We start from the raw sequence: 20,358 nt of genomic DNA on the forward strand, positions 1-20,358 counted from the left end.
ATTCCAATCAACCCCTAGCCCCTACCCTGAAAGGATAGCATAGGTGTAAGTAAGGGAGAAACATTCCACCTAGTCCTAGCTTAACAGAAGGAAAGGTGGAGCTGTTACCTTTCTAGACAGCAGCTATCTAATCCTTTCAGATCGATATCAGGTGCCTAGGGGTAGATAGAGTTTAGGGGTAGAGGCAAAGGGTGGATTTGGGATTGGACACGGGCTTGGCATTGGTGCCTCTGGTCTCACCACTCGTAGTCCTGGCGTGTGCAGGAGCAGTTGGACACGGTGACGGGGCGGTCGAAGTCTTCCCCGTTGAAGCAGGTGGCGTGGGGCGTGCGTCGCTTGTACACCATCTCTCTACCCAGAAGGCAGTTGTTGCCGTGCTCGTCTGACGGGGACCAGCGCTTGTAGTCTCCCTCGGCACACGGCACGCCTGAAGAGACACAAATACTTGATTTGGAAATGGATTATATTTTATTACAGTAGCATGGGGACAGAAGCGTACATATGCCTGGACAGTGGACACACACGGACGCACAAACACACACCTCAGTGAGACTCTGTGTCAATGGACGTATGTTTCTCATTGGCGTTGTGAAAATGGAAGACAAACAGACGCAAAAGCACCAGGCTGAGCATACTTGCCATGACTTCTGCCCAGCGTAGTGATATCATGAGAGTCCACTCACCGAGCACGTCGCTGGCGTTGACCTGCAGGATGAGCCAGCTGTGTCTCTGGTCGGCGTAGGAGCCGAAGACGGTGAAGATGGTGCTCTTCTCCCCTGGTTCCGTCAGCAGCTGGTAGACATACACCTCCCTGTCAGAGAAACGGAAGTCTGTCCACGTCTCCCCCTCATTGGTACTGAACCTGAGACACAGAGAGACAGTAGATAAGTAGCTTTGTCTGAGCCAGAATGGCCCGTAGGGAAAGTCTCCTAATTCACCATCTGAACAGGATGCTAGTCTATAGCAGGGCTGACAGAGACAGTATGGAGATCAGAATTAGCATGGTTACAATATTTAGACCCTTTTTACACTACTGAGCCAAGCCAAGCTGTAGTGCATTAGCCTGGTTACGTATCTCATGTACTGTAGGAGCTGGGACCGAGCTGGAAAACACCATGTGAAAATAATACTTCCAAGCCAGCACAGTACTGCTTGGGTTGGCAGTGACACAGTGGGTTGAAAAGGGTATAATTCACTGAAACCTTTATTTGACGAGGTAAGCAGATTGAAAGTGAACATCCTAGGGCAGAGTTGCAGTGGGGAGTAGAGGGGTAGACAGCACACTGTTCTATTCTAGCAGTGGAGATACAGCAGGGGTCTTATTTAGGGCTGTTGTGAGACTCACTTGAGGTGTGTGCTGGAGCCCCCCTGGGCGATGGCCATGAGGATGCCCCCGTGGTCACCCCATGTGTAGAAGTGAGGACCGGCCAGCGCCTTGAGAAGGGGAAATGTGAAGAACACCCATTAAAGCCACACTCCGTAAGATTGCTGGTCAATTGATATAGCTACCATAATAAGACTAGTACAACTGTCAGGCCGTATTATTACAAAAAACATGACACTTAATGAGGTATACTATGTTCAGATGAAAAGTATGTTAAAAAAAAGTAATTCTGTTCTTGTGGAATGTCACATCGTAGACATCAAGAGCAGGTGAAAATGTTGTGGGTGCGTTTCCATTGTTTCTGTGAGTTCCCCAGTCTTACAGAGTGTGGCTTTGTGGTTGCTTAATAATATGCTGTCAAAGAAAGTGTCCTCAGCTGGCCATTCAGCACTATGGCTAGGCGCTCCACAGAAACCCTTTGGCATGAGGGGGTGGCATAGGCAGGAAATAATAACCAACATCATGATTTACAGCATGCTCATCATGTGCACAGTTACATTTATGGAGCACACACACAAAAACAAGGTGCGCACAGACAGACACTGACCTCTCTCCATCTGGCCCCAGCACTGCTGGACACATACACGTTGGGCTTGTTGGCTAGGTTCTTGCCCACAGAGCCTGCAGGGGAGACAGACACAAACACAGGATGATCAGTGGAATGGCTGTGAGAGAGGTGATGAATTAAACAGTACACACAGAGTGATTCAGTAGGAACACTACTGCAGCTTCAGGTGGTCTCCAGTGCCAGCAGTATCGCAGGCTTTGTCCCAAACAGCACCCTATTCCCTACACAGTGCACTAATTTCGACCAAAGCCCTATGGGCCCTGGTCAAAAGCAGTGCACTACATGCATAGGGTGCGATTTGGGATGCATCCGAGCACAGCGGCCAGCCCAGAGCACACAAAGCCGACAACAGAGCAAAAGTAGCTCACTATACAGGGAACAGGGTGCGATTTGAGACGCCGCCATGGAGAAAGGGGCTAGTGTAGCATGGCCCTATAGCTGGGGGGCTCTATATAGGGATAGATTCTAGCCCGAGTTTTTAAACGGATGCTTGAGATCAAGCGATAGAACCAGGTTCCCCAAACGTTCCTATTCTCCAGTGTGCTTTATTGTCAACATTAGACTGCAGTGTCAATACTCTGTCCTTACCATGTGTTGAACATATAGGCATGAATAATATCAAAATCAGTCTGCAGTCATTCTAGGGGGAAGGCCCTAACGAGTGTAATGAGTCTAATGTCTAACATCATATATCTATTTACCCTATGTGGATGTGGACTACCATGTTGAACCTAACAGTGTGCGCAATCTGATACCTGTTGTACAATTCACAAGTGCAATATGGATTACAGCAGGTATCAAAGCTCTGACTCCAACTCCTTATTGTTTGATGTAGTTGTGTACGGCTCGCTCTGTGTGACACTCATCCTGAGAGCTGTATGTGAATGATGTTCTCCTCCCCTGCATCGCCACTAATGACCGTCGCTCTCGGAGGCCATATCAACGGTGCTTTACAAATTAACTAATTGTATACAGGAACAAGTCACAAAACAAAACGCTTCGGTGGAAACGTTCCCCCTGATAGGTGGTGTGGGGATGCTGGTCGTGTGGCTGGCTGGGTCCACACAAAGAGAGATACGGTCTGTGTGTGCGTTTGTTTGTACCCGCTGGGTGAGGCAGAAGTAATTAGTGCATCTGTGTGTGAGCGATAACATGGACGAGAGGGGCATAGTGTTTCCGCAGCCCTCCCTCCCTGCTCCTTCCTGCACTTCTCCCCGTGGCCATTATCTACTAATAATTTAATTAAGGGGTCTAGCAGCTCGCAGGGTGTAGAGGCTTCTTCCTCCTTCCAGACACAGCTACAAAGGAAATCAATGTACTCGGCCAAGCAGGCAGAAGCGTGACGAGGTAAAGACAGAGAGACAATTTTAGTGGATTAAACACAATGGATGTCCAACTGCTCCTTGTGTAGCCCCAGTCAAAGCCTACTGCTCTGACCTGAGTACACACAGTTATACATGGACGCACATACACACACGCACAAACCATGAACACACTCACTCAGAAAAAAAGCACTCAAAAATGAGCACTCAGAAAAACGCGTGCGTGCGAATACACACACACACGCTGTGAATACGAATTTGCTCTCAACTGAATTGCCTGAATAAATAAAGGTTAACCTCTAAGTAAGGTTAAAAAAATAAATAAAAATGAACACAGACGCAGCCAAACAAGCAGGAAGGAGAGACTCGGCAGCTTCTCTATGCACAGTCTCATTTCCTGTGTGATTGACTGATGGAGGAAGTGGTCCTCTCTATCAGATCAGACAACAGCGGAAGTTGCACCACCATAAGGGAAGTCACGTATTCGCCATCGAAATGGTAATTCTGTGGCCTGGCTCGTATAGCGGTAATGCCATTGCAGTATGGGCTGCCTTTAACACAACCTTCCTCTTTCTTTCCCCACTGTCATCGTCTCTCTCCATCTTTAAAAATATACAGTACCAGTCAAAAGTTTGGACACACTCATTAAAGGGTTTTTCTTTATTTGTACTATTTTCTACATTGTAGAATAATAGTGAAGACGTCAAAATTATGAAATAAAACAAATATTTAAAAAAAGTGTTAAAACAAATCAAAATATATTTTAGATTCTTCAAAGTAGCCACCCTTTGCCTTGATAACAGCTTTGCACACTCTTGGCATACTGTCAACCAGCTTCACCTGGAATGCTTTTCCAACAGTCATGAAGGAGTTCACACATACGCTGAGCACTTGTTAGCTGCTTTTCCTTCACTCTGCGGCCCAACTCATCCTAAACCATCTCAATTGGGTTGAGGTCGGGTGTTTGTGGAGGCCATGTCATCTGATGCAGCACTCCATCACTCTCCTTTTTGGTCAAATAGCCCTTACACAGCCTGGAGGTGTGTTTTGGGTCATTGTCCTATTGAAAAAGCGCAAACCAGAAGGGACGGCGTATCGCTGCAAAATGCTGTGGTAGCCATGCTGGTTAAGTGTGCCTTGAATTCTAAATAAATCACAGACAGCGTCAGCAGAAAAGCACCCCCACACCATCCCACCTCCTCCTCCATGCTTCAAGGTGGGAACCACACATGCAGAGATCATCCGTTCACCTACTCTGGGTCTCAAAGACATGGTGGTTGGAACCAAAAATCTCAAATTTGGACTTCAGACCAAAGGACAGATATCCACCAGTCTAATGTCCATTGCTCGTGTTTCGTGGCTCAAGCAAGTCTCTTCTTATTATTGGTGCCCTTTAGTAGTGGTTTCTTTGCAGCAATTCGACCATGAAGGCCTGATTCACACAGTCTCCTCTGAACAGTTGATGTTGAGATGCGGCTGTTACTTGAACTCTGTGAAGCATTTATTTGAGCTGCAATTTCTCAGTCTGGTAACTCTAATGAAGTTATCCTCTGCAGCAGAGGTAACTCTGGGTCTTCTTTTCTTTTGGCGGTCCTCATGAGAGCCAGTTTCATCATTGCGCTTGATGGTTTTGCGACTGAAAAACCTTTCAAAGTTCTTGAAATGTTCTGGATTGACTGACCTTCATGTCTTAAAGTAATGATGGACTGTCGTTTCTCTTTGTTTATTTGAGCTGTTCTTGCCATAATATGGACTTGGTCTTTTACCATATAGCGCTGTATACCACCCCTACCTTGTCACCACACAACTGATTGGCTCAAACGCATTAATAAGGTAAGAAATTCTACAAATTAACTTTTAACAAGGCACACCTGTTGATTGAAATGCATTCCAGGTGACTACCTCATGAAGCTGGTTCAGAGAATATCAAGTGTGCAAAGCTGTCATCAGGGCAAAGGGTGGCTACTTTGAAGAATCTCAAATATAAAATATATAACACCTTTTTGGTTACTACATGATTCCATATGTGTTATTTCATAGTTTTGATGTCTTCACTATTATTTTACAATATAGAAAATAGTACACATAAAGAGAAACCCTTGAATGAGTAGGTGTGTCCAAACTTTGGACTGGTACTGTACTTATTTTGAAATAAATAGTCATTGTAGTTGTATGATGCTAGCCTAAGCCTCCCCACCTGTGGCCATGATGAGCCCTGGTGCTGACTCCTTGGACAGTATGGGCATCCTGCGCAGCTGAATGTTGAGAAGCTGGCTCCAGCGCTGGGCCAGGTGGAGGGAACAGCCCTTGGAGAGCTACAGAGAGAGGAAGGGACAGGATGGGGGGGATAGAGAAGTACCGAGAGGGTATAGAAGAGGGATGGAGGGGAGGGAGGGATAGAGAGGAGAGAGCGAGGGAGATATAGAAAGAAATGGAGGGATAGATAGGAAAGATGAAGAAAGATCGAGTAGGGGGGAAGGGAGGGATGGATGGAGAGGCGTTGTGGAGGGAGAGGGGAGAGATGGAGAGAGAAGTGTTAGGTCAATGGTCAATGGAGACAACAATCTGGCAAAACCAAAAAGAAATAAATACAAATAAACTATTTTCTCAGAAGTGAAGCTACATTTACATTATAGTAAATTTAGCAGACACTCTTATCCAGAGCAGGTTACAGTAGTGAGTGCATACATTTTAGTACAAGGGACACGTCCACTTTCTAAAACCAAACAGAACACACCTTTTTGCATCCAAAACCACTTCCCCTTTAGAATGCAAACACACACCGTGTGGCCTCATGGGTGTTGTTCCTAACCACTAATGTAGGTTCATATTGTCCCACCCCCAATCTCTACCTCAAAAGACTCAGACTCAGCACTTTGACAGTGTTATACACAACGAGGCAACTTCCTGCTTACAGACATCAACAAGAAAATAATTACATTCTGCCAAGACTGTCACTTATTGGCTCTTCCCAATGTTTGCCCTCCCTTCAGGCATGCCTACATTAACAAGAGCCAACATTAGTCTTGGGCAGATCTTAATTAGAGCTGGGATGATACTAGTATCGTGGAAAGGAAACAAAACCCGAAGTGGATATAACTTATTTAGGAAAACAGCCCTAATGTTGGAAACAAACATTACGTTGTCATCCAGACTCATTTATTTATTTATTTTCCAAGATATAGCACACAATATTTTACTTTCAGCAGGTTTTTAAAGGAACAAAGAGTATGGTCTGCTTCGTGTAATCCTGTTGTTGTCGCCCCGATGTGTATGATGGCACATTGCTGAAGCTGCCAGCAATGTTCTGCCAGGCAGCTATAATCTAGGGTCTGTGTTTCAGTATCCTGTATTAGTGGTTAGGGGAAACCCACCAGGGAGTAGGTGGACGCTTTCTCTAACCACTGATACAGGGTCAGATGTTACTGTAACAGCTAGCTAGCTACCTGGCAGTCCAGTGTTCCTCCCAGGCTGTCAGCGGAGGGGGCCTGCAGCAGTTCCCAGGTGCCCCCCTTGTCGAAGGTGATTACGGAGCGCATGTTGTCCTTGCTGAGTGAGCCGTTGATGAGCGTGGCCACGAAGACGCCACGCAGACCCTCCACACGGTGCAGGTCAGCAAAGGGCTCATTGGTAAAGTACCTGGGATGAAAACACACACACAGGCGTAGGTACACAAATGCAGACAGATGCACATATACACACACAGACATGATTAGCATCAACAACAACACAGTATCACGTTCAGTGTATCTTGTGGCTGTTGGTGAAAGGAAACACGTGTTCTGCTCGTGTCGTGAGGTCGCCTCACTATCAAGAAGCAATCAAGCTGCTCTCACAACAACAACTCCAGGTAGCTGGAGACGTGTTGGGAACCTAGTCATTTGACTAATTATAGGCCCTGGACGCATTACGCTACACTGCAGCGCCGTGACAACATGGACTCAGCAAACATCCAACTTCCTGGTCCCTGGGATTTTAAACATGTAAACACATGCAAAAGGCCCTGCTGTTGTTTACCAACACTGAGGAGAAAACGCACGCACGCACGCACGCACGCACACACACACACACACACACGCGCTGACTCATCGACGTCACTAGGAATGCTCACCAGGAGGTCCCCCAGTGCTGCGATGATCAGACATAGAACAGCCTCCTCTCATCTCTCCTTCAAAATAAATCAAGTTGGGTGGGTGCGCTTGATCAAGGTGGGTATAATTGATCCAAGGGTGTGTGTACTTGATCAAGGAAGGTGTATTTGATCAAGGTGAGTTCTGTTACTTTGTTCCTAGCACGACACTACAGATCTCATAGTGTTTCCTACTAATTAGGCTGCCTTAACTGTGAGTCACATCAGAATATTGCAGACTTCAAATAGTACTTGTTTTCTTTGAAATGCTTTGGGTGATTGATTGAGCCTGCCTGGAGCGTCAGACGGGCAGGGTTTGCACTTTTGGGACTTTTCTTTTGATTCTGTTGTGTCAGGTAAGCTCAATCAAGGGCAGCTTAAGTATTTGAAAGATACCAATACTAATTGAACCCAGACCTCGGATCCATTGTTGCTTAGTAGAATACTGCAGTGTTTCCAAATCTGTTCCTGGGGGGATACACCAAAGGGGCGCACATTTTGGTCCTACCCCAGCACTAACAAGCCACTAATCACGGTGATAAGCAGATTAGCTGAATCTAATGGGTTAGTGCTGGGCTGGAACAAAAATGTGCAACCTGTGATTAGTTAATAGATCAAATCAGGTGGGTTAGTGCTGGGCTGGCCTGAAACAAAAATGAGCAACCCGAGATTGGTTGATTAGGTCAAATAGAGGAAGCAGGTGTGTAAGTGCTGGCCTGGAGCAGAATTGTGCACCCCCCCCCTCCTCCAGTAGAGTATTGAGAAGCACTAGGAATATTGTGCCTACCTGATGAGGGTGTTGCTGCCTGAACCCTCTGGGCTGTAGTATAGCACATTCTCCAGGGACAAAGAGAAGGACAGGCCCTGCGTGTCTGAGATGTACAGGTGGGTGACGTTGTTGAGGTGGTTGACGCAAACAAACACCTGGTCCTCCGAGGCGTCAGCGATGTAGTACTCCTGCAGGAGAAGAAGAGCGACGTTGAGCAGTTTTCCTTATTTGTGAAGGGCACGGTGTGATTCTCTCACAACTAAAAGCTGATGATTGTAATTCAACTTTTATTACACAAAAACATGTTAATTTTTAAGATCGTGTCATGGAATTAAAATCTTTCTACTGTGAGTGGAGTGTAACACCTTACAGTATTTTCTGTGATTGGTCTTGTGATTTCTGGCTCATGTTGAGCTGTTAACTACATACTTGCTACATAGTATAGTTATAGCATTTCCTTACAAACACATTTTCCCAGTTTCATCAACGATACAGTGAAAGGTTTGTTCTCTAGACTAGGAGTCAACTAGGAGCCACAGAGAGGATGTTCTGGTGTGGCGAAGCAGGCCTGGAGACTCACTGTGATTGGGTGGCGGGTCATGAACTGGGCAGCTTTCATTGGCTGGCGGTTGTAGGACACCCACAGCTGGACGGAGGATGGTTCATGACTCCCCAACAAAGTCTGGAACCAACAGATGTACAATTAATAAATCAATCAATGAATCAATAAATCAGAAACAAAGAGCCATGGAGACGGCTTAATGCCTTCCTCCTTATGACTAATGTGACAAAATGATTATAGAATCTGCTATTATTAAAAGGACCCCCCAGAGAAAGTTGACAACACTATGTCAACGTAATTTCCTGTCCTAGAGAGGAAATGCACGTTCAGGTTCCACCTTCGAATATTTACTACTTAATCATATTCACAAATTGGGTGTGGGAATTTCCACGTGGCGTTTCTAAACATCAGCAAATAGGGCACTGGCAGCTGGCAGTGTAGCTAGCTAGCTAGCATGCTAACCATATCTAGCTAGCTAATGTTCCGTTACAGTTATTTTTTACTAGGCATATACCATTTTCAAAAGATTAGCCAGTAATGGCTGGTTCTGGATTTTTCATAAGCATTGATTTTAGGGAAAACTTTCTCACAGAAGGAAACCACTGGCCTATCTTTGACTTCACCATCTATTGTTACCTCGAAAGTTTTCGCATCTTCCATAAATTGTGACTGCGAATCCGCCATAGAAAGGCTTATAAAGAATAAGATGAAGCTCTGGTAATATGGATAACTATTGAAAGATAGCTGATATGCCTTTTTCTAGATTTTAATGGACAACCTTTGGTAGTAGGTAGGCTGCTGGCAGGCTTTGGCTGCGGTACATGGTTCTCACAGGGGAAATGAAATGATAGGCAACAATGACTTTGCTCATGATCATCAACGCCGCAAATGACATGTTACTATAATTTCCTTGAACTTTTTTTCACGAGTGTCTTTTCATTATCTGGATAGACACGTGTGGTTTCTAGGTAATGTTAGACCAATCAAAGCAGTGGAGTGTGTAGTGAGGCAAAACTTTAGTGGTCAAAATTATCCAAAATTATCTTGGGGCGACGGGGGATTGCAAAATACCATCACATCAAGCAATTATAACATTTATATACAGTACCAGTCAAAAGTTTGGACACACCTACTCATTCAAAGGTTTTACTTTATTTTTACTATTTTCTACATTGTAGAATAAATAGTGAAGACATCAAACTATGAAATAACACATATGGAATCATGTAGCAACCAAAAAAAAAGGTGAATCAAAATTATATTTGAGATTCTTCAAAGTAACCACCCTTTGCCTTGATGACAGCTTTGCACACTCTTGGCATTCTCTCAACCAGCTTCGTGAATAATGCTTTTCCAACAGTCTTGAAGGAGTTCACACATATGCTGAGCACTTATTGGCTGCTTTTCGTTCACTCTGCGGTCCAACTCATCACAAACCATTTCAATTGGGTTGTGGAGGCCAGGTCATCTGATGCAGCACTACATCACTCTCCTTGGTCAAATAACCCTTACACAGCCTCAAGGTGTGTTTTGGGTCATTGTCCTGTTGAAATATAAATGAAAGTCCCACTAAGTGCAAACCAGATGGGATGGCGTATTGCTGCAGAATGCTGTGGTAGCCATGCTGGTTAAGTGTGCCTTGAATTCTAAATAAATCACAGACAGTGTCACCAGCAAAGCACCCCCACACCTCCTCTTCCATGCTTCACGGTGGAAACCACACATTCAGAGATCAACCGTTCACCTACTCTGCGTCTCACAAAGACATGGCGGTTGGAACCAAAAATCTCAAATTTGGACTCATCACACCAAAGGACAGATTTCCACCGGTCTAATGTCCATTGCTCGTGTTTCTTGGCCCAAGTAGTCTCTTCTTATTCGTGTCCTTTAGTAGTGGTTTCTTTGCAGAAATTCGACCATGAAGGCCTAATTCACGCAGTCTCCTCTGAACAGTTGATGTTGAGATGCGTCTGTTACTTGCACTTTGTGAAGCATTTATTTGAGCTGCAATCTGAGGTGCAGTTAACTCTAATGAACTTATCCTCTGCAGCGGAGATAACTCTGGGTCTTCATTTCCTGTGGCGGTCGTCATGAGAGCCAGTTTCATCATAGCGCTTGATGGATTTTGCGACTGCACTTGAAGAAACGTTCAAAGTACTTGAAATTGATATACCACCCCTACCTTGTCACAACACAACTAATTGGCTCAAACACATTAAGAATTGGAATATATTCCAGGTGACAACCTCATGAAGCTGGTTGAGAGAATGCCAAGAGTTTGCAAAACTGTAATCAAGGCAAAGGATGGCTACTTTGAAGAATTTCTAATATAAACTATATTTTGATTTGGTTAACACTTTTTTGGTTACTACATGATTCCACACTTTTTTGGTTACTACATTATTCTACAACGTAGAAAATAGTAAAAATAAAGAAAAACCCTTGAATGAGTAGATCTGTCCAAACTTTTGACTGGTACTGTATATACATTTTTAACACAGACTAGCTCCAAAATAAGGTGGAAAAACAAACTTGCACCCCGTTTTAATTTCCTCCATTGCTCAGGCAGCCAAGTGAACACAAGGCTGTTTGGCTCATCTCAGTCGCGAGGAGGAGCAACTTTGCAGCTATTTCTGAATAATAAACAACGCCATGCTGGTAGGTGGTAACATTCAAATAAACCCCAGCCCTGAAACGAAACGTAGGCTGAAAATAATTTGGATGTCATATCATAGGAAAAGACACCGCAGTCACAAGGATTTGCACGAAGTGGAAACTATGACTTCTTGACTTAAATAATTGTGCAAAATCATGGGTAAGCTCTGCCCATTGTCTTTCAGCTCGAAAAAGTGAATTTCTTCTGGTGTGGCCTGAGGGCTTTTAAAGACTCAAGTGATGAATCTATCTGTACTGTTGGGCGGATTGTAAGCTCAGTGGGCCAATGAGAACAATCAAAGGCCAAATCTCATTGTTATGTCCGCGAGACCACTTTGTTCAAGGGAGGGGAAAGGAGCTGTAATCTTTAATGAATTACAAGCAGGAAGACCAAAGCGTCGAGTCTCGCCGCCCTCCGGATCCCCAGAGAGACCTGAGACGCTATTTGCATCCCAAATGGCACCCTATTCCCTACAAAGTGCATTACTTTAGACCAGAGACTAATGGAGCCTGGTCAAAAGTAGTGCACTATATAGGGAATAGGGTGCCATTTGAGACGCAACCAGTGATGTGTCTCTTCTTACGTGTCAGTCTGGCAACACCGACACCATGTGATCTGCCTCCCAGGGATTGGCTAAACTAGGCTCACATCAGCAGAATGGGACCACTAACAGCCTGTCTGGCCTTCTGCCCTCCATTAACAACTAACAGAAATATTCTCTTCATTAAAAGCTGCAGGTAATAAATGTCAAGCGTGTACACTTTATTAGGGAGGCCAAATACACAGTTTAATATGATTATATTTGTAGTTATTGAGGCGCGCACACACACACACCGATTAATACAAATATCTTTACCGAGCTGGGACAAAACAATGGTATAAAATATGAGTACATTTACATTTTTTACATTTTAGTCATTTAGCAGACGCTCTTATCCAGAGCGACTTACAGTAGTGAATGCGTACATTTCATTTCATGCATTTATTATTATCATTTTTTTTGTACTGGCCTCCCGTGGGAATCGAACCCACAACCCTGGCATTGCACACACCATGCTGGCGTTGCAAACACCATGCTCTACCAACTGAGCCACAGAGTACAAAGGACAGTGTTAACATCATAGAGCAGCCAACAGTTTGTGGAAAAGAGATGTGTCACACAGACATGGAAATCCCACGATGATGCTAACAATGAAGAGAACAGATGGCTTCAGTAATGCACTGAAATAATATTTCAGTCTGACGGGCCACACAGACGGGCAAAACACAGCCAAACTAGTGGTGCACAGTTGGAATGCAGGCAGCAAATAAGAGCACCAGAACATTCCAGAATTATTCACCGCATAGGACGGCAATCAGGTTCATGGCATCATCTTGGATTAACAGAGAGCGCCCTCAGGGTAGCCAAGATAATAAATAAATAAAAACAAACAAAACATGCGCGCGCTCACTGAGAGCTTTCCTAGTTCCCCCACTGATGGCTGATGGATCTAGGCAAGGATTCATGTCATGTAGTCTGTCTTTTATCTGATGACCCAGCAGGCGCAACAAAGTGACTCCCTGTTCCCTGAGACACAATGTGCCTGCCTGCATGAGTCCGTCTGTCTGCCTGCAAGTCTGTCTGCAAGTCTGGGTCCTCAGAGAGCTATTCAACCTATTGATTTATCTACTGTTGCTGTTAACGTTCCGTCTCCGCGACCCAGTGTGCCGTGTTCTGAAAGCCAAGCAGCCACAACAACACAATGTGGGCATGGAAAATACCAAGGGGAGAGAAACTTACTCTCGGAAAAGACTACTGCTTCAATGCTTCAATGCCAGCAGGCCAGGGGGGTCTTTTCAACCACAGCAGCTTGACTGGCTTCCATGACAGAAGAGAGGTCTGACGATCTGTGGAAAATGGATTCTATCCACCGGGGATTCAAATCAAACCTTGCTTTAACAAATGTATGGTGTCTTAACCATCCATCATGAAATTATTATTAAGTCATTATGAAGTGTCATTATGTTAATATAAATACCAGGAACAGATACTGAGCATCATGAGTAGAATTCTTATTGAATTGATTCACCTTTACATATTCATAGCAAGTATATATATACCTTCAGCAGTCTTGCTGTTCAGAACAGAAGCACTGTGCTTCCAATGCAAATTATGATATTTGGATAACCCCCCTCCCTTTTCACGTTCTATATCTAAACCGATCAACTAGAAGAATAGTAGTGGGGGGGCACATGAAACCCTGTCCTCCCCAGTCCTCCTGCAGAGCCGAGCCTACGGGAGCTGTCGTTGTGGTTTGTTTATGCAGACAGGAGGTAGCTGTTCATCTGAGAGACATAGAGCCATTTCCCAGACCTCCCATTGCTTTTAAGTGGCATGTTTATCTCCTCCCTCCTTCTCTCACACTGGACATGTCACATCGTTTTTTACAGCGAAGTGCCCTGTTGTTTGTGTGTGTGTGTGTGTGTGTGTGTGTGTGTGTGTGTGTGTGTGTGTGTGTGTGTGTGTGTGTGTGTGTGTGTGTGTGTGTGTGTGATGCGTCACACATTGCAGTGGGAGCTGGTGAAATGTGGGGTTTGGCATCACACGTTAAGGAAGAAAGTAAAGGACCACTACAGCATTAAGGGCCATTGCGACCAATATGGCTGCCCGAAGGAATAAAGCCACGTCTTGTTCTCTGGGTGTCGCAACACTTAAATCTCTTTTACAGGGAAAACAAAAGGTCCAAACAGCAGCTTAAATAGGCATTGCAATCTCCTGTTCAATGTGGTTGTTGGTCTGCTCCTATGCCGTTATGGGTACATTATACCCGTTGGGGGTATTGACGCATCAGGGAAAGCACAGGCAACCATTCGAAAAGGAAGTCCTTGATCTTGTTACACTCCCCCTCCTCTCGTCGCCACTGAGACACCTTGCAAATAACAAGGAAATGTGTCAAAAAGAAAAACCGAAGCAACCTCTTATTGACGTCCATTTATATGAATTAAGCCAGTTATCTTCCGGAGGACTATGGAAAGGAGTAGAGGTCTTAAGGTCTGATTATCAATCATTACTCAGGGATCTATACTGTCAGGCCTGGGATAAAACTCTGCGTTTTTGGGGCTTTTAATTGGCCTAAGAAGCTCTGTGCTGCCAAAAGCTCGTGATATTCATTACGGTAATCCTATTAGCCCCAGCCGTAGATATTAGTATGGGCTGGGTAGTTGGTATGACTAGAGAAGGGAGAGAGTGAGTGAGAGCGACGAGTTAGCATTGACATGGTGTTGCTAATGCTCTGGGACTGGGCTGCGTCACTGAGCGTTTCACACGCTCACCGCTCAACCGTATCTGGGGGAGGGGGCTGCTCTGTGGGTTGGGTCAGGCTGTGGGGTCACAGACAGGGCAACTGTAGTTGTTTAAAATAAAATAAAGTGAGTGCCTAAGCTAATGCTGCAAAGATATGACAACAGAGGCTCTTAGATAGGAACTAACATAGCTTTATATTTATTATTTATTAAATGTAAGGCTCTGGTGATTAATTTAACCACATTCACTGAGTGTACAAAACATTAGGAACTTCTGCTCTTTCCATGACAGACTGACCAGGTGAATCCTGTGACCCTATGATCCCTTATTGATGCCACTTGTTAAATCCACTTCAAATCAGTGTAGGTGAAGGGGAGGAGACAGGTTAAAGAAGGATTTTTAACCCTTGAGACAATGGAGACATGGATTGTGTCTGTATGCCATTCAGAGGGTGAATGGGCAAGACAAAATATTTAAGTGCTTTTGAATGGGGTATGGTAGAAGGTGCCAGGTGCACTGGTTTGGGTGTGTCAAGAACTGCAATGCTGCTGGGGTTTTCACGCTCAACAGTTTCCCGTGTGTATGGTCCACCACCCAAAGGACATCCAGCCAACCTGACACAACTGTGGGAAGCATTGGAGTCAACATTGGCCAGCATCCCTTGTAGAGTCAATCCCCCAACGAATTGAGTTGTTCTGAGGGCAAAAGGGGGTGCAACTCAATATTAGGAAGGTGTTCCTAATGTTTTGTACACTCAGTGTAGTTTTCCATATTGTTTTTAAATTTGCCTATTTTGGATTCATGTGAATGGTGTTGTTGATTAACATAAACTACACTCCAACCATTCGTTTGTGTTTAGCCTCATTACCATCTATAAAAACAATCCACATCTACAATGGAAGTGGGAATATCACTTTCTACGAGTGGAAGTGTGAAATGATATAGCTTGGGATACAATTCTAGCCAGAAAAAAAAACACACACCGTACTATCCTTTGGCTATGGAACAAATCCGCCCATTGGGAATAGCAACAGTACTTGAGACTGCAGCATACGGCAGCACTGGGCAACAGAACCCTGATGAGTGTGTGCATGAGCGGTTAGTGACACCAAGCAACAAGCAAACCACAACTTCATTAACAGCACATAGATCAGTCATGTCTGACAAGCTGCACTCTCTGGCCCCGACCAACAGGAGTGATGCTGGCCAACAGGTTGGTTGGGTAAGCAGACGAGACACAACATAAGCCATTTCGCTGTTCTGACATTCTGAGCGACCCACCTTAGTATACGCTCGCCTCTATGGAGACCGTCATAGTAGCGCATTCTGTCACATGCAAAATGTGTTGTTAAAGTCTGCTAGCCTTACTCAAAGAGAGTAGGGACCAGAGGTGTGGACTCGAGTCACCTGACTTGGACTCGAGTCACAAATATGATGACTTGCAACTCGACTTTGACACCAATGACTCGTAACTTGACTTGGACTTGAGCCTTATGACTCGACCTGACTTGATACCCTCCCCAAGCCAATATAAAAAATGATGCTATTAAAAAAAGTGTGCAGTGCATCAACTCTTCATTTAACGGATTACAGTTTGAATCGGACAGCAGCCAATCAAATTGTGCGTGGCAGCGCAGAGGAGCGTCGGCGGGTGAATTCAGATGGAGCCCTTGGAAAGATGAGACCCAGAATTATTATTATTGGATATAAAGACGCCGCTGTATCAACAAAAAACGGACTGCAACTTGCAAAACATGCGGGAAGAAAATTAGACGGAGGCGCAACAATTTCCAACTTTGTTCGACATTTGAAGCTGCACAAAGAACGGTAAGTCATGGGTAATATAGCCGACAGCTATCCATCTCACGAGGTTGTCAAATCAAATCAAATTGTATTTGTCACATACACATGGTTAGCAGATGTTAATGCGAGTGTAGCGAAATGCTTGTGCTTCTAGTTCTGACAATGCAGTAATATCCAACGAGTAATCTAACCTAACCACTTCATGAGTGTTTATGAGTGTGTGTAACTTGTTTGTTTCATGGGTTTCTTTTTGCTGGCTTGTGATGTCTGGAGCCTGTATTGTTATGTGCGCTCCTCACTGCTTGCCTAGATTAGATTTGCAGATTGACTCGCCACCATGCTGTTTGGAGCTGGAAAAGATCAAATGAGCACATTTGTGGCAGAGTGCCTTCTAGAACGGTTGTGTACTCTTCCTAACCTGCTGATTACAGCGAGTGCTTGAACCTCTGATTATGTTTATGCTTCACACAAATCCTACCATCCCTCTCTCTGCTGTCCTCTGCAGTTTTGAGCTTTCTCCATTGATAATGAATGAAGAACGGCAGCTTATTTCATCTGAGGCACCGCATTCAGATAGTTTTCCAGATAGAAATGCAATATATAGATCTGTACTCGATTCTCTAGTCTACACGGCAAAGGCTGTTGTAGGTGATGTATTTCTATGTGAATTGCCATGTTGGATGACCAGGAGATACTCTGCTGCTTAATTCATCTACAGGAGAGCAACCACCCCACATGACCCGACCCAGCCTACCACGCCTCTCCCGCTGTCACAGAGAGAGAGGGGGGGCTTTCTCATGCTACCCATGCATTTCCATGGAAATATAACGTTTATTTGGAAAGTAATAAATATAGATATTTTCATGATTTGCGTAAATGCAATATACTAACTATTACTCTATTACTATTACTAACTATTACTATTACATTTGATGAAGAGCACGTTATGACTTGTTTAGGACTCCAAACTCTAAGTTTAGGACTTGAGACTTGTCTCGGACTTGCCTGTCTTGACTTGGGACTTGACTTGGGACTTGAGTGCTAAGACTTGAGACTTACTTGTGACGTGTAAAAGAAAAATGACTTGGTCCCACCTCTGGTAGGGATGACTTTTTGAAGTATGCTTGTAGCTGTGAATGTTGAGTCAATTGATTTGTAAGAGACTGATATGAATAAAGATATGGTAGTTACAATGTACAAACATTCACAATGTGCATATTTATAGGGGTTTAAGAATGCATATTTCATCAAGGTTGCACAAGCTAAGCAGCAGCGCAGAACCTCAGCTCTCCATTCAGTTTCTTTACAGAAATACCACTTCCTCATAGTGAAAATACCCCAAACAGCCCTCCTCTACAATTGTACTTTCAGTCTCTCTCTTTCCCCTTTCCGCTACGGTGTGTGTGTGTGTGTGTGTGTGTGTGTGTGTGTGTGTGTGTGTGTGTGTAACGCCAGGATTCAGATACGTGTGTTTGGCCATGGCTGTTTAACACAGCGTTGACTGCAGTGAGTCTGCGTGGTTATTCAAGGCTAGGACTGAGTTTGCACAGACAGGAACCATTACCCGTAATTGGCTCAGAATAGACATGTGTGCTATCAAATGCAAACTAATATTTCAGCCTAGTTTTGATGGGATCGGTATGTATCAGACCACATTAACCCCAGTGTTCCACAGTACATGACATGGACCGTCTCTCCCGTCCACATTGCGTACACAGCAAAAGATATTTCTCTTTTCATGGAGGGGTCAATAATTAAAGTTCCTCTTTCATTGTATGAGGCGCCCAGGCAAAGCACGCTGGATATTTGTGACACAGATTCACAGCCAAGGAAGGAGCCTGGGATCAAACTGTCCCCATCTGTTACAAAAAGCAGCAGTCGTGTGCCTGTGGCTCAGATATGCCAAACAACGTGTGACTTTATCGCAAACAGACACTGCTGGGGTTATAGGAGGCCACATTCTTTAGCTAGGGATAAGAGATACTACCTTTAGAACGATTCTATGCATGTGGTGGACTTATCAGGTATTTAAGCCTACCAGTTCAATATGATGGGTTTGACCTAATGACTTACAGTCCTTCAGAAAGTATTCATACCCCTTAAATTATTCCACATTTTGTTGTGTCACAGCCGGAATAAAAAAATGTCTCAACCATCTACAAACAATACCCCATAATGACAAAGTGAAAACATGTTTTTAGACATTGTTGCACACATTTATTTTTTTACTGAAATAACAAAATGTACATAAGTATTCCCATCCCTTAATCAATACATGTTAAGATCACCTTTGGCTGCAATTACAGCTGTGAGTCTTTCTGGGTAAGTTCTAAGAGCTTTGCACACCAGGATTGTACAATATTTGCACATCATTATTTTATTCTTCAAGCTCTGTCAAGTTGGTTGTTGATCATTGCTAGACAGCCATTTTCAGGTTTTGCCATAGATTTTTAAGACAATTTAAGTAAAACATGAACTAGGCCACTTAGGAACATTCTGTCGTCTTGGTAAGCAACCAGGGTGTATATTTGGCCTTGTGTTTTAGGTTTTTGTCCTGCTGAATGGTGATTTTTTTCCCCCAGTGTCTGTTGGAAAGCAGACAACCAGGTTTTCCTCTATGATTTTGCCTCTGCTTAGCTCTTCTCCCTAGTCCTTGCCGACAACAAGCATACCCATAACATGATGCAGCCATCACCATGCTTGAAAACATGAAGAGTGGTACTAAGTGATGTGTTGTGTTTGCCCCAAATATAACACTTTGCTTTCAGGACAAAGTTAATTTCTCTGCTACATTTTTTGCAGTTTTACTGTAGTGCTTTGTTGCAAACAGGATGCATGTTTTAGAATATTTTTATTCTGTACAGGTTCCTCCTTTTCACTCTGCCAATTAGGTTAGTATTGTGGAGTAACTTCAATGTTGTTGATCAAACCTCAGTTCTCTCCTACCACAGCCATTAAACTCTGTGTCATGACTCTCCTGGGTGAGGATCAAAGGCCTCAGATCAGCTTGGTAAATAGCTGACAACAACCAAACCCTCTTACCCACAGAAGAGGGGAAGGGGGTGGGCCGGTTTTGACACCTTAACACCTTGTCGTAAATTAGGCAGGAGGAGAATCTCTCCCTTTGCTCCTCAGTATTGGGAAAGAAATGTGCTTTGTCTCCAGAATACTTTGCCGCCAAAATCTTTTTGGCCAAAAAGTGAACATTGGAACATTATTTCTAACATCTGAATGTTTGGAATGATCAGTGGGGACTTACAGAATAATCATGTCATATTGTTTATTATTTTGTTATGTCATTAAGGAAGGTCTCAAGAAATAACTCGGAAAGTGGACACATTGTCAAGTTTACATCTAAATGTTGTATAAAATATATGATTAAGTATGAGAGTTTTTTTTGTTAAGATAGGAATGTGATTTTAGTCTTCTAATGAGATAATTGTTTTTCATATAAACTTTTTCCCAGTCAGTAGCCACGCCCCAAGTGAGCACAGACATCATGTCGGCGTGATGGAATAACCCCTTTTTCCCTGAGGATAAAAAGCCTTGGTAACAAAATTTACAACAGACCCGAACATTGCCGGGTTGCTACTGGCATGTAAAGTGGTCGGGAGCTAAACCCTGAATAATCAACCTTGAGACCAGCAGACGTGAAGCGTGAGCTAAATGTTACAAATGGCTGGAAACTCAAAACGAGGTGAAGAAGATAAAAACTAGGTATTAAAATCTCCAGTCTGCAGTTGGGCATGTAAAAGTGGTCCTAGAACTTTGACTAAAGACACGAGGTGGGAAATAAGAAAATTACATCTCAGACAATCACTAAGTATCTGTTCTGAAGAAACACTCCACTCCAAGCCAGCACAAGGACATTGGAGGACATTG

The 20,358-nt window shown here is 44.0% G+C and overlaps 1 protein-coding gene across 2 annotated transcripts in view; it reads right to left on the minus strand.

Annotated features, from left to right (window-relative positions):
• The window catches only part of LOC106612559 (sortilin-related receptor), a 79,615-nt gene that overhangs the window by 34,367 nt on the left and 24,890 nt on the right, over positions 1-20,358 (minus strand). For both annotated transcript variants that reach the window (XM_045724476.1, XM_045724475.1), the window contains exons 7-14: positions 8,753-8,854; positions 8,191-8,360; positions 6,721-6,913; positions 5,472-5,589; positions 1,932-2,005; positions 1,346-1,434; positions 684-862; positions 241-427 (exon numbers count right to left, since the gene is read on the minus strand). In XM_045724476.1, coding sequence (XP_045580432.1) covers positions 241-427; positions 684-862; positions 1,346-1,434; positions 1,932-2,005; positions 5,472-5,589; positions 6,721-6,913; positions 8,191-8,360; positions 8,753-8,854 — 1,112 coding nt within the window. The remainder of the gene's footprint in view (positions 1-240; positions 428-683; positions 863-1,345; positions 1,435-1,931; positions 2,006-5,471; positions 5,590-6,720; positions 6,914-8,190; positions 8,361-8,752; positions 8,855-20,358) is intronic.

The sequence above is a fragment of the Salmo salar genome, chromosome ssa09 (genome assembly GCF_905237065.1).
Source record: "Salmo salar chromosome ssa09, Ssal_v3.1, whole genome shotgun sequence".
Lineage (NCBI taxonomy): Eukaryota > Metazoa > Chordata > Actinopteri > Salmoniformes > Salmonidae > Salmo > Salmo salar.